Source organism: Vanessa tameamea, chromosome 30 (genome assembly GCF_037043105.1).
Source record: "Vanessa tameamea isolate UH-Manoa-2023 chromosome 30, ilVanTame1 primary haplotype, whole genome shotgun sequence".
Classification (NCBI taxonomy): domain Eukaryota; kingdom Metazoa; phylum Arthropoda; class Insecta; order Lepidoptera; family Nymphalidae; genus Vanessa; species Vanessa tameamea.
This window is the reverse complement of record NC_087338.1, coordinates 3,913,797-3,929,099: the sequence shown is the minus strand read 5'-3', so window position 1 is coordinate 3,929,099 and position 15,303 is coordinate 3,913,797. Positions and strand designations below refer to the sequence as shown.

General features: G+C 34.0%; 1 protein-coding gene across 1 annotated transcript; it reads left to right on the top strand.

Annotated features, from left to right (window-relative positions):
- The first annotated feature begins 2,336 nt into the window (after positions 1-2,336).
- Positions 2,337-14,950, top strand: LOC113391699 (cyclin-dependent kinase 12-like). Its single transcript, XM_026627758.2, has 17 exons — positions 2,337-2,460; positions 4,587-4,667; positions 5,692-5,712; positions 6,239-6,277; positions 6,386-6,421; positions 7,294-7,380; positions 8,088-8,156; positions 8,713-8,808; positions 9,139-9,174; positions 9,814-9,891; positions 9,980-10,054; positions 10,807-10,869; positions 11,550-11,636; positions 12,180-12,224; positions 14,050-14,133; positions 14,544-14,588; positions 14,881-14,950. The coding sequence occupies exons 1-17, from the start codon at positions 2,406-2,408 to the stop codon at positions 14,937-14,939; spliced, it is 1,056 nt and encodes a 351-aa protein (XP_026483543.2). The 5' UTR covers positions 2,337-2,405; the 3' UTR covers positions 14,940-14,950.
- The last annotated feature ends 353 nt before the right edge of the window (positions 14,951-15,303 follow it).

The following is a 15,303-nucleotide window of genomic DNA, read 5'->3' as shown; positions in this document are numbered from 1 at the left end:
AAACTTTGTGTGAGAGATTTAAAAGATAATTTTACAGAGAAATCCAACGATAGCTTTGAATTTTAACATAATTCAATGCGGTCACAAGCTGACGGAAGCTGATGCAACTTTATCAAAAAGTTGGACGAAAAAGAATGGCAGCTGTTAGAGAACTTTAAAAATTATACATAATTATTCAGGCTACCCAAGTATTTAAAAAAATAAGAGCAGCAAGTACCCTAATGTAAAGATCATCCAAAAAAATGTGGGGCAAAGTGTTAGGTACAGAGCACAGGGCATAGAAAACCCTGTATTTCCTCTGTATGTGCCACTGAAAACTTGCGAGCAAAATTAAATAATGATTGGTAGGAAACGGTACTATAAAAGAAAGCGAAAATTATGTATGTCTGTCTATATGTTTGTTGTATGTAATTTTTTAAGATGCCGATGAAGAATCGAGATGGCCCACGGATGCATCTTAACCGATGATTTCGGGTACAAACCCAGGCAGGCACCACTGAATTTTCACGTGCTTAATTTGTGTTTGTAATTTATCTCGTGCTCGGCGGTGAAGGAAAACATCGTGAGAAAACCTGCATTTGTCTAATTTCAATGAAATTATGCCACATGTATATTCCACCAACCCGCTGTACATTAGAACAGCGTGGTGGAATATGCTCCAAATCTTCTCCTTAAAGGGAGCCCAGCAGTAGGAAATGTACAGGCTGTTAATATTGTTGTTGTTGTAATTCTAGAATGTTCTATAGTTAAACAACATGATTTCTAGATTTTTTTATGTTATAGTTAGACCGGCAAATGGGCTTCTGATTTAAGTAGCGCCGTGAGTATTCCTTTAAGCGCCGTAGTTATGTAACGAATTCTTACAGCACCAAAGGAAAGCCAACAAGCGCCATCCATGAGGGCTAAGATGTCCCTTTGGGCTGTAGTTACACTGGCTCACTAGGGCGAATGGTATAATCGGACCACAACAATACTAAGTATTGCCACTTGGCGGTAGAATATATTATGACTAAAGTGTAGTTCACACATTGTTATTGACATAAAAACAAATCTAGTCCACAAACATCTGACCTTTTTATGTATGTATGTATGTTGTTGAGTTAGCTCTTAGCTCAGTTATCCATAACATGATTGCTATTGCATAAATCTGGACAAATAATAATTTATCCTGTTACAGTTCGTCACGCGACGACGCAATTTATTAATCATAGTAGGGTGACCAAACGGTTTTGCAGTTTTAATTAAATAAATAATACTTATTTTGACGCGCTATTTATTCCAAAGGTACACTTACAATGTACATATCAAACATAAGTTTTAGTTTTTTATGTTAATGGTGATACACTCATTTTTTTATGTAAGTCAATCCGTATGTAACATTAACGAGAAGTATATTTAAAATTGACGACCTCCGTGGTCGAGTAGTGTGTACACCGGTTTTCATGGGTACGCCACTCCGAGGTCTCGGGTTCGATTCCCGACCGAGTCGATGTAGAAAAAGTTCAATAATTTTCTATGTTGTCTTGGGTCTGGGTGTTTGTGGTACAGTCGTTACTTCTGATTTGCCATAACACAAGTGCTTTAGCTACTTACATTGGGATCAGAGTAATGTATGTGATGTTGTCCAATATTTATTATTATTATTATTTATAAACTATGATAACAGAACAACGAAGAATATTTGACCTAGAGTAAGTCACCGATTGGTAATCGGATTTTTTTTTAATACAGAGTAAGAATTGTGGAATATGTCGATATGAGTCATGATAAAATAATAGGAGTGATTTATTATGATGCGTGCGCACCGTGTGGCGGGATAGCTACGTGATGAAGTTGCTCCCTAAACCGCCAATTAAATGTCAAGTAGCTCGAAATCGACGACAAATTCATTCCTTATCTTATTTTAAATCTTTTATTTAAAAAAAAAAATTGAACCAATTGACAACGTTACCTACTTGTTTTTTTTTTATTATTATAAATAAATATAATTTATCACACGACGAGTTATTTAAACGTCAATAGCGCAGTCAAAAGCCGTCTAGCGATTTAAAAAGTCACAAGTTACATCCTGACCCTTTGTGCGTTACCATCCCCTGTCCTAGCGTAATTGAAGGGGTAAATGGGAATATTAGTAATTATTTACAATGTGGCTTTGGTACAATACTTAAAAAAAATAAAAAGCTTGTGACATTTTAAAAATCACTATTGTTATAGGGAGCGAGAGAGGTTATATTTTATTTTGCCCCGGCGCAAAAAGGTCGTATATACCAGGACTGATATTTGTCACTGAATCATGGTCAGCCTACGATTTGAAAAGTTCAGATATCGTGTCTATTCGCATAAGTAATATTTATTCCCCATTATGAGGTATATTGTTGTTGTTAAATATATTGTTGAGAGCTAATATGTTTTGTTGTGTTTTTGTGTTCCATTTATTCGGATTTATTTTCGCCACTGAGGGTAAGTGATATTTATCGTCATCCAAATATTTAAATATTCCTTAATTTTTATTCTGATTGGTAGAGAAGACTGTATTTTTAAACCCTGGTTAAGTTTATTCTTTTGTTTTTTTTGGTATTTTGTCTATTCGTATTTAAGTATGCATAAAACTACTATTATTAATAGTCACTGTAAAGTGTAATTTATTGTAAAAAAAATGTCGATCCCTGGGATTCCCTTAAAAGCATTATTTATATATAAATGTCGATCATCTACATTTATAAATAAATAGTCATATTAAGGTTAAGGTTTACCATATTACATAAAAAGTGACAGTTACCTAAATGTCCCATGGCTGGGCTAATGCCTTTCAGTTTGAAGGGGGAGGTTTGGAGCTTATTTCCCCGGAATTTTATAAGTCACATGTAGAATTCCTCACGATACTTTCCTTCACCAATTTTATACCCTTTTGACCAATATTAATATATCTATATAATTTATTAATATGGGTTTAATTCAGGATATTGTGCGAATTATCTGAGTTTATGATGGTATTTACAACTGAATTTTAATGTACTTTAATTCAGATTATCTGTTCACTGAAAGATCTGCTTTATTTGCTCTATTTCTGGTTCATATTGATCGTATGATATGTAATTTAACTGCGTCTAAGTGTATGTATCTCATGAAGCTTTCATCACTAGACGGATTGATTCATGAGTAAAGTTTAAACGAATAATTCATTTGGATAAATTCGCTGAAATATTACTGACTAATGGCTAACTTATGGTAAGTCACCATTCCTTACATCGCCAATGCGCCATCAACCACGAGAACTGAGATGTTTTGTTCTCCATGTGTTACTGTTATAGTGACGTGAATCATGTAAATCAAAAATGTACGGTATCATTTTATCCGTTTCTTACCCGTGTAAAGCCAGAACAAATAACTAGTAAATTCTATATACCAGTAAACAACTCGTGACACAAAACCTTACACAGTGTGCGTTAAGCATGACTATGATCTTGTAAACAATGACGACACTGCTATGAGACTAATAACAAACATATTTTTAAATTAACATATATCTATCACGCTTACTCATGTTGTCGGCGTGTTGGGATGATTAATTAGACAAAGATGGCAATACTACTTTCAGTACATGCTTGGTGTTATTTTAGAAAACTAAAAATAATATTAAAGTACCGTATTTATGGAAAAACCAGAAGTTTATCGAATGTATTGTCATTTTGTTCTGAGTTTCAAGCCTCTAGCTCATCGGGAAGTTATAAACGATTGCATAATTTGTACCGAACAGACAGAGCAACAGTCGAGTAAAATTAAACAAAAATTATATAAAACACCCATCAAAATATATGAACAGTAGTTAACCACCGGGTTGGGGACGGTCGATGCAGGTGTAATGGATCAGATGACGTTTTTCAAAATTTTCCAAAACTTTCTAGTAATCGTTTGGGTAGATGTTACAAAAATTCAGAAACTTAGCGGGTTTTTTGTTAAGTTGGGAAATAGCAATAAACTAACAAATATACTCTTATTTATAATAATATAAACACATGATCTCTTAATAATCGACATTGGTCAATATTATTAAAGGAGGACTTACGAACGACGGGAACCCCTTTTTTTATCAACGAGTGTGTTTTAATCAGACGCTCGCTCAAAATGTAAATAAAAATATACTTAATTCAAGTAGGTTTTTACGAGCACTTTTGAATCGTAATTTTACAAATCTGTATTAAGCGTAAAACTACCAACGGAAAGTAAGTTCTACCGAGAAGAACCGGCAAGAAACTCAGTAGTTCCTCTTTTCCAACATTTGAAATACAAAGTTATCTCTCTCTCAAATGCAAATGTACAATCATTAAAAAACCCTTTAAATAAAAATGACGATTACATTTCAGTTTTAAGTACGAGAACTTTTAAGCACAACACACAATACGACTTTAAATATTTATAATAAGAACTTATTTGGCAAATACCGCAAGCCCCTACGATTTGATGGCGAATCTCTATGGGGTCATGAACTCCACTAAGTAGACCTACCCTGATCGATCAATTCTTGGTCATTTCGAGCTTATGGCCCTTCATATTAAATCAAATTAATATCACCAATTTTTTGACAGGTAATCCAATTTACGATCCGACTTTATCACGAGGTCTTGAATTGGACTATAATAGCATTCAAATACCTTCAATTAAACCAGGTAATTATGTTTTTTATTTACAAATGTAGACAGACTGACAAACAGTCTGACAGTGAAGACTGACTTTAGATACAGACACAAATACAAATATATTCTTATGGTCATGATATGGTACATACATCAAAGAGACCCTGTACCACTAAACTAGAAGACCCCGCATCTTATGGGGCCGGTGACTTGCCAATCATTGCTTAAATTTGTTAGACATACATACTTTTACTTGGCTTTGTGTAAGCCCGTCTGGGTAGGTACCACCCACTCATCAGATATTCTACCGCCAAATAACAGTACTCTGTATTGTTGTGTTCCGGTTAGAAGGGTGAGTGAGCCAGTGTAATCACAGGCACAAGGGACATAACATCTTAGTTCCCAAGGTTGGTGGCGCATAGGTGATTTAAGGAATGGTTATTTTTTCTTACAGCGCCTTTGTCTTTGGGCGGTGACTACTTACCATCAGGTGGCCCATATGCTCATCCGCCAACCAATGCCTTAAAAAAAACTAACTACTTATATAGATATTTACACGAATCGAATATTAATGATCCAGTACATCATTCAGTGGTGGAATATGTGTTCATTTGACGAGATTGCACAGAGATACTACCAAATAAAAAAAAGTAAGATCTATCAGAAGTACATTTATTTTCTTCTTCTCAGTCGACATGCTCTTGACAGAGTGGTCGTGGTAGTTGATGTAACTCTCGTCAGGATGATATGCCATCTCTTTCTATCAGCTATCAGCCTAGTCCACTTATGACACAGGTCATGTTAAAGTGCACAAGAGTTCTATTCCCTCACTCCCATAATCCAATGGGACTTCAGATTAGACCGGAAAGAGTTCAGACATAGGACCAAATCGCCAATCACGTGATTTCCGATGCACGACTGTATTCTCAGTCTTTCAATCGACCAGGTCGACGCCCTCACGGATTTGCGTCCTTGTCTAGCTATACAATGTATAAATTTAAGTGTTATACAATAGTTTATTTATCATAAAAATAATAATCTATTTTATTGATTTCAGATGGCGAAATCACAACTATCAGTAAGTGTCTTATTTTATTATTTATTTTTAATTTTTTAGTTATATTCATAACTTTAGGCTAATTACTAACGCCCTGAAGGACCACCGAATACATGAGTTTCATTTGTATTAATAATTCATTACGTGATCGACGGTGAAGGAAAACATCGTGAGGAAACCTGCACACAATACATTACACAAGTATGAACACCGATCACTAAGGTCCTGCTCCTGGGCTAAAGGCTCCTCTCGTGTAGCAGAAATTCATTGAAATTAGACACTTGCACGTTTCCTCATGACATTTTCCTTCCTAACGAGCACAAAATTAATTATAAACACAAAATGAGTGCAAGAAAATAAAGTGGATCCCGCGATCATCGGTTAAGATACACGCATTCTAATCTTTTGGCCATCTCGGATCATTATAATCCTAACACTTATTTAAACAAAATATACATAGTACCTTTTTTGGGACCCACGGAAAGAGCTCTTTATGCCCCAGATAATAAGTATTCTAATATCCATTTTTGTATTCTTTTTGTTTTAGCCCCTGATCCAACTAAAGAAACAAAATCGACTATGATTAGTAAGTAAAATTTTCTTTCGTTCTTCTTTGCCCAAGAAAAATCAGTTACGTAGTTACAAGCTGTGCTGTTAACAGAATGTGTAATATACATCAATAATTTGTTTTCAGCAACGCCACCTGTAGTGGAAAATTCACTCGGAATAAGTAAGTACAACCTCGTTCCATTTTTCTTTTAAGAAAATATAAATATATATATGTTAAAAGAGGTCATCACAATACAGATATTTCAGACACAGTGAGGAAATAATGAATGTACATATTTGAGCAAGAAATTCATCAATTTAAATATCTAGGAGAAACCAGAAACCTCCAGATTTTTTTTAAGCAATAGATAAGTGGACCAGCAAATGGGCCACCTGATGTTATGTGGTCACCACCGCCCATAGACATTGACAGTGGGAGGTACCTACCCGGACGGGTTTGCACAAAACCCTATCACCAAGTAGAAGAGTAAAGATATGTTCTAGTTTTTGACACAATTTGCAAACCCTGGGTACTCCTCATGGAATATTCTAACCAAACAGTAATACTTAGAATAGTAATACAGTATTGTTGTGTTCTAGTTTAAAGGGTGAATGAACCAGCGTAAATATAAGCAAGGGACATAACATCTTAGCTCCCAAGGTTGGTGGTGTGTTGGTGATAAGTAATGCTTAATATTTCATCGCCAATGTCTATTGGGGGTAATGACCGCTTAGGTGACAAATTTGGCTGTCAACTAACGCATGTACATTTACAGATTAACAGAGTTATCGTAATCAAAGTAGATTTCCTACGGCGATATTTCTAAATAAAACATTTTGACGTGTAAGATCTTTCCTCTCGCTTCCACGCAATATGTGATGATTTCGTGAAAAGGGACGGAAGTATGTAACGCGAAGCCGAGGAAGCGCGCGCCATTTTTTTCGACCAATGAGAGCGCGCGTTGGCAGAGTCACAATGTAAATTTTGTTTATAATGTGACACTTCAGATGTTACATTATATTCGATCATTATAAGGGTTGTTTTTTTTCCAGATATACTGTGGATCGGCCTCGGCATTGGAATTTTTATTTTAGTCTTTATCGTTCAAACGGTATGCATTATTATATACACACGAAAAGGTAAATATTTTTAATATATTTTTCAACAATTATCATGATATTTGAGACAATTTAAACAAAAGTTTAATGAATTATACATCTAAACATTCCGAATTAATCAAACGTTGATCGATAAACGACCTCCGTGGTCGAGTAGTGTGTACACCGGTTATCATGAGTACGCCACTCCGAGGTCTCGGGTTCGATTCCCGGCCTAGTCGATGTAGAAGAAGTTCATTAGTTTTCTATGTTGTCTTGGGTCTGGGTGTTTGTGGTACCGTCTTTACTTCTGATTATCCATAACACGAGTGCTTTAGTTACTTACATTGGGATCAGAGTAATGTATGTGATGTTGTCCAATATTTAAAATAAAAAAAACATATATTTATATATATATATATTTTTTATCTATATTAAGATAGTAATTATCGAACCAATTGTCATCTATATTATCACGCAGCGAAGCTTTGTGCAAGACCGTCTGGGTCCCAAACATATTCAAACGCTACACTTAACACACTCACACAGCAATGTTTAGTATGGTTTCACTTTGAGTGAGCCAGTGTAATTAGTGGCGCAAGGAACATAACATCTTAGTTCCCAAAGTTCATGCATTAATCTAAGGGATGATATTATAACACCGATGAGTATGCGCTGTGGTGACCATATAATCTGGTTGGTATTTGCCAGTCTACCTAAATATATTAATATTTATTTCCCGTTTATAGTAAAATCGGCACGTCGAACAATTGAAGACATCATACGTTCTAAGGAATTAAATCGTGACGACAGCAAAGGTGAGCTATATATATATATATGTGTACATATGTATTGAGTAGTATGACATAGCTCACGTGATAGGAACATATACACTATAAGCCTATTCTAATTGAAAAGGGAAGAAAGTTAAACAAACAGATAGATAGATAGACAGTTAGATTTATATATTCAATACGATTTGCTAATGTTTACTTGGTATTAGGGCGTTGTGTTCCGGTTTGAAGTGAGACAGTGTAACTATAGGCCCAAGGGATGTAACATCTTAGTTCCCGAGGTTGGTGGCGCGTTGGTGATGTAAGGAATGGTTAATATCTCTTACAGCGCCAATCTTGTAATTGGCTTTACTAATGTATACTTTTTATCTCACGTAATAACTTCTTGCTTTCTTTAAAACAAATTTACTGAAGAACGTTTATAAATGACGGGACACATCGTTTTAAAACAAAAGTATTTATATTTTTTGAGCCACACTAGATATCTAACACTCGATCAACAAACCCCCCCCCCCCTAACACTCACATATACCCGTGCGAAACTTGTTTCATAATACATCTTTTTTATGTTCACATTTAGCACGCTACAGTAAGACTCCAGGAAAACTGATAAAAAATCCTGAGAATATCGAGGCGTGTCATTACGAGTCATTACCGGAATTAAACAAAATAAACAGTAAGTATTAGTAGTACTAGCTTTTAAACGTCCCACTGCTGGGCTTAAGTATTATCTTCTGTTGATTAGATCCATTCTTCCTCAATTTATTGGCAATTTACGGCTATACGGGACCCCCTATAAATGTCATGTGCATGTATTCGTACCCACGCTTGCGTGCTTACTGATATAACTACTAAGTTTCTTGCCGGTCCAACGGTAGAAGCTGGACGTAAACTACAGTTCTGTAAAACTCCGATTCAAGGGTGCTTGTAAAAGCCTAGTTGAATAAAGTCTATTTTGATTTTGGTATTGATTTTAGTGATTATATTGACTTTCCTTTTTTTTCAGAAAAACCTCCGCCACCGCCCATAGAGACTCTACCTCGTGAGTAAACCATAATCAATAAACCTTTATCCATAAAATAAATCAATAGAGTTAATTTTACATACCCAAGCACATTATTCTCGAGAATGTAGACGTAGACTATTTTAGGCCGAGTAGAGGTAAGTAAGGTCCTCTAAAAAATCAAATTCTATAAAAAAAATATTGTTCGTTTTTTCAGTTAATTGCATATATTATGCTTTTGGCAAAGGTAGCTCGACAGTGCAGCCCAGTCACGGTCCTTTGGTCTTCTGACCAAGCGAACGTACAACAATAAAAAAAAAAAACAAAAAAGGATTCTTATACTAATTTCCGTTTTATATTCGAAATTCAAAATAAACGTCAAAATAGGATGTATTATGTTTTCATAGAACTTTTTTTTAATTAATTTTTTTACTTCTCTATACAATCCGCATTGATGTTTTTAAACGACTTCAAAAATAGAAGGAAGTTATCAAGTCGGTTGTTTTTTTTTTTATATTGGTTAAGTCGGAATTAATTTATGAACCGGCTTAGAATATTTGTAAATTGAAATCAGTCATTTTTTTTGTTAAAACTGTATTCCTTTTTCGAATTTAATTTGAATATTTCTGCTATATATTTTTTCAATGAAACTTAACGCTCTTTATCATTCTGCCTCAGGTGTTCCACATTCAAATCCATTACCAGAACCATTGGCAACACCAAACATTCACATAATACCACCACGGACAGTACCAGGTACATCATTGTAACCTTATTTCATTATTTTCTTTTTGATTTACATTGTTTTAAACGGTTTGAAAATTTAATAGTGTATTCTTTACAGTGAATTATTTCCATCAAACAGCGAGCATGCCAAGGAATAGAGAACGGCTACCCACCCCTAAGGAAATTGACTATGGTAGGTTTCATTCTCAACACCATAAACAACATTTCTTAATCTTACTAATATTATAAAGGCGAAAGTTTGTTTGTTACTCTTTCACGAAAAATCTACTGAATGGATTTTTAATGAAACTTTATAATAATATAGGCTATATACATCAGGCTATAATTTATAAAAAATATTGTGTAAATAATACCTGACAACCAAATAATGTAAAAAAAAGCGGCCAAGTGCGAGTCGGACTCGCCCATGAAGGGTTCCGTAACAGCACATAATATAAATGTTCTTGTAGTTCGTTGTAACTTTTGAATGAAAGGTAAATTGCGGTTTACGAATTGAGACGTATTAAAAAAAAACCACTTACCAGATCTCGTTCAAACTAATTTTTGGTGGAAATTTGCGTGGTAATGTACATTGTTTTATCTTTCTCTTATTTTAGAAGTTACAGGGGGGGACATACATTTTACCACTTTGGAAGTGTCTCAGTTTAGAAAAAAATTATAGTACAAATCTCAATATCACAAAAAAATTAAAAGTTTCAGTTCTAAGTATGGGGAACCCCCAAAATTTATTGTTTTTTTTTTAATTTTTGTGTAAAAACCTTAATGCGGTTCACAGAATACATCTACTTACCAAGTTTCAACAGTTAGTTCTTATAGTTTCGGAAAAAAGTGGCTGTGACATACGAACTTCAATTTCATTAAAATTGAACTATTTCTCTTTTTTTTTTATTTTTAATTTATTTTAAAAGTTGGTTTTTCTTTCAGTACGAGATCCAAAGCCTCAGAGAAGTAGATCACCGATGCCTTTACCGCATGAAGTCACAGCAGGTTCTTATCTTTCTCTTAAGAAATTGTATTTATTGACGTAACATTCTAGCTTCATATGAGTAAAATAATACGTACAACATTTAGATTTAAGAGCAAACATAAAAAGAATTATTCTAGATTTTCTTCCGGCCAGGAAAGTTGAAAGTCTCGGCTTTTCTCTACTATAATATGCTTCTATTATACATATAAACCTTCCTCAGCTTACATATGAAAACCGCCCTAAAATGAACAGTGGCGACCACCTTCCATCAGCCAATCCTTTATAAAATAATATATATTAAATAAGAACTGGTTGTGGTGCATAATTTAGCAGAATATATAAATTCAATAAATAAAAAAATATCTTTATACTTAAGGTTTGATTATGATAGATTGATAAATATAGATATAGATAAATAGATAGATTAAGATAGATAGATAAAGGGTATATCTATGCATACAATTTGAGAATAGAAGCATTTTGTCTGTTTTTAATCTCTGAGTTTTTTTTCGTATCTATGGTCATCCAAAAAGGCCTTTGTTTATAAATGTTCTTGAGGGGGTGATTATTTAAACAATGCTGTCTTCTTCTTTCGTATGTCAAATCAATGAAGTCAGAAAGAGAGAAAGCTATTTTTATCTAACCACCCGCTAACGTCCTCAAGTGTAAGCTAAGGTATAAGTATTATCTTTGTTTTCAGTTAAGCCTTCAACTCTACCATCAAGATCTCGTAAGAACTCCCTCAATGTCAGACCAAAGCATATTTTGCCGGCTCCAATAGTACCAGGTAATTATTTTAACCGACTTAAAATAGGAGGTTCTCGATTCGGTTATATGATTTTTTTATGTTACCTCAGAACTTTGTTGTTTATAAACCAATTTGTGAAAGGAAATTTTCGATTTCGCTTGGGATTAAAAAATAGTATATAAAATGTAAATAGTATATATAAATAATGATTTTTTTTATGATATCGGTAGGCGGACGAGCAAATGGGCCACCTGATGGTAAATGGTCACCACCGCCCATAGACAATGGCGTTGTAAGAAATATTAACCATTCCTTACATCACCAATCCTCCACCAACCTCGGGAACTAAGATGTTACATCCCTTGTGCCAGTAGTTACACTGGCTCACTCACCCTTCAAAACGGAACACAACAATATTTGAATATTGGTAATATAATTGATGAACATGCATAGTACGAACAATCAAAGGTTCTTTAATTTGAAATCGCGACCATCAGTTAAAATTAGTTTGATTTAATGTTTCAGTTCGACGTTAGTTGGGTTTTATTTTATGTTATTGAATTTTAAATCGTTTGATTCCAGGGGAAAATCATGAATTGCTGTCAAAGTTGAAACGACGAGCAGCGAGTAAGTTTATTAATTAGTTAGTTAAGTTAAATAATTTATTTTATACATACATATTTATAATACAGCCGTGTACGCGATGGACATCCCATCGAAAACATTATACTGAAAACTGAATTTTCTTTAATATGCGTTGCCTATAGACCGATTTCCATATTTTGAATTAAATAAATGACTAACACACATACAAACTATCATACATACTTAGGAGATGCATTTTAAAATCTGCGCAAAATTCCTGTGCACAAATTCATTCTGTTAAAACCACCGGCTTAGGTTGCGCGTTGTATCTGACATACAGACAGTCGTTTTCAAATTTCACTACACGGACTACACGGAGTCGAGATGGCCCTGTGGTTAGAAAGCGTGCATCTTAACCGATGATTGCGGGTTCGTAATTCGTGTTTATAATTCATCTCGTGCTCAGCGGTGAAGGAAAACATCGTGAGGAAACCTGCATGTGTCTAATTTCAACGAAATTCTGCCACGTGTGTATTCCACCTACCCTCATTGTAGCACCGTGGTAGAATGTGCTCCAAACCTTCTCCTCAAAAGTAGAGGAGGCCTTAGCCCAGCATTGGGAAATTTACAGGCTGCTAATGTAAAAAAAAATGGACTTATATATTATTTGACTTGTTTTAAATATATTTTATGGGTTTTATTAATTATTATTTATTATGTAATAGTTAAAAAATATATTATACTTCTTATTTTTACTTATTGCTAATGTTCGTTTATATTTTCAATACATACATTGTGATATGATATTGCATGGTGAGACTACCTTTAAGTAGAACTTTTGCCTTTATAATTTTGAAATGTAATTTATTTTTTATTTTTGATGTAATATTGTATCTACTGTCGGTTGTCCTGATAAAAATAAAAATAAAATAAAATTATAATATTAAATGAAATATGAAAAATGAAAAAAAAAATTGCTTGTATCTAACCTACTTAACGGATAACAGCTAAGGCTTATCCATTTCTCCGTCTCTTTTTATTTATTAATTGCACCCGGGAGAAGCCGGGACGCCAGTATTTAGATAAAAAGCTTAAAATTAATGTCACTGTGATTGACGTCTGGCCGTGTGGTCTGTACACGAATAAAGCTTCATAGAAACAGATGAAACGTTACAAAAATAAAACGATTCTAAACGAACCAGTAATTTTAGACAATTTTAGCTTTTTTTTTGTCAACGGTACTTGGTGTTTGGAAATTTCGACTGTATGGTATGCATGCAAATTTCTGTATTATTAATATGGGTTGGCAGCCATGAACAGCAAATGTGCCACATGATGGTTAGTGATCACCACCGCCCGTAACATTGCCGTAACAAATATTGACCAATCGTTATCGCCAATGTACTAAGATCTTGGAACTAAGATGTTATGTCCCTTGTGCATATTACACTGTCTTCAAATTGGAACAAAATAATATTGCTGTTTAGCGGTAGTATATGTCATATGTAGAACTACCTACTACCTAGAAGAGTTATAAATTATAATAATGTTGTGAAATATCAAATCAGAATTAAATTTGACCGATTGAGTTGAAATTGTTAATTTTAAATCACAGTCTTTAATCTTATTTATTAATATAGGCTATTGTGTATTATAAATAATATTATCATCCAAAGTATGTAATCTCGTATATATCTTGAAACATTATTTAATTACATATTTATTTTCTTAATCCAGCACAGACCCTACTTATACAGCCAATAGTGACACATGTCAAATTATATAGATAATAACAAAATTATTATGAAATAAATTATGATGATCCAACAATGATTATGAACTAGATGTTTTTTTTTTTAATTTTTAGTGAACGAATCCACATCCAGTTCGACGAGTAGTGTGTCACCGCCAACATTACCTAAGCCTGTTTCACAACAAACGAAAAAAATTGGTAAGTCCACATTATCGTATTTTATTAAAATCACGTCAGATTCCCACTATTATTGTATATGTTACATTATGTATATTTCAGTTCAGCTTTTGAGGCTACAGTTTTTATGACCCTGGTTTCGAACACTGGTTTGGGCGTATGTGTTGTGAATTTTTGGTAACAACGCGAAGTTCGCTTCCATGGTCTTCAAGGTTTAGGAAGTATTGGAACGCAATCTTCTTTAGACCTCATGAAGGCAAGGCATCAAATTTATAAACGCCTTTATAACACGTTTGTAACTTATGTATTTCAATTAAATTGAAACAAGACTCCTACCTCAATAATGTCAGCTTTTGAATGTTACGTCATAGGTACGATGCCTTCATTTATTTATCGGTAGCCATAAATGGTGTTCTATTATATATTTACAGCACGAGCCCCAAGTCCAAAATTGCCGAGGCCGAGATATGAAAATGGTATTATATATTTTACTTTATTTACATTACATAGAATAACATACAAGTTGTAACCTTCGCCCATAAACGCAAGCGCTGTAAAAAAATCAAACTGTCAATGTGACGGGTGGCGCTTATCCTGACATGCTCAAAGCCTTACTACCGGAAATTCTGGCCTTAATTATTTATTCTATTATTAAATGGGTAGGCGGACGAGCAAATTGGCCACCTAGTGGTCCTGCAAACTCGGTGGCTTCAAAACCGGGTTTGACTAGATTTTAAATTGGTAACCAAAGTCATGTTCATTTTTCAGATTCCGATGAGGAATGGGAGATCGAGCAATTAAAGCCGTTGAACTTGTACAATGTTTAAAAATTTTTTTTTTTATAATATGTACATTTAAAAAAATATATTATAAGAAGTTATAGATTACATTATTTAAGTACGAACATGAGTTTTATTTGAAATACCATAGACTTTGTTCTATAAGAGTTATCTATACTGATATTATAAATGCGGAAGTAACTCTGTCTGTCTGTGACGCTTTGACTTAAACCACTAAACCGAATTGGATGAGATTTGCTATAAAACAAGCTTGAAGAAGGAAGAATATGTACTCTATTTCAATTATAACAGGAAAAAAAGCCAAATAAACAACATTTGACAGCAAATCGACGCGCTATCATTGGTCGAGAGTTTGATTAATCTATGATATTCACTATGGATTTACGAAAAA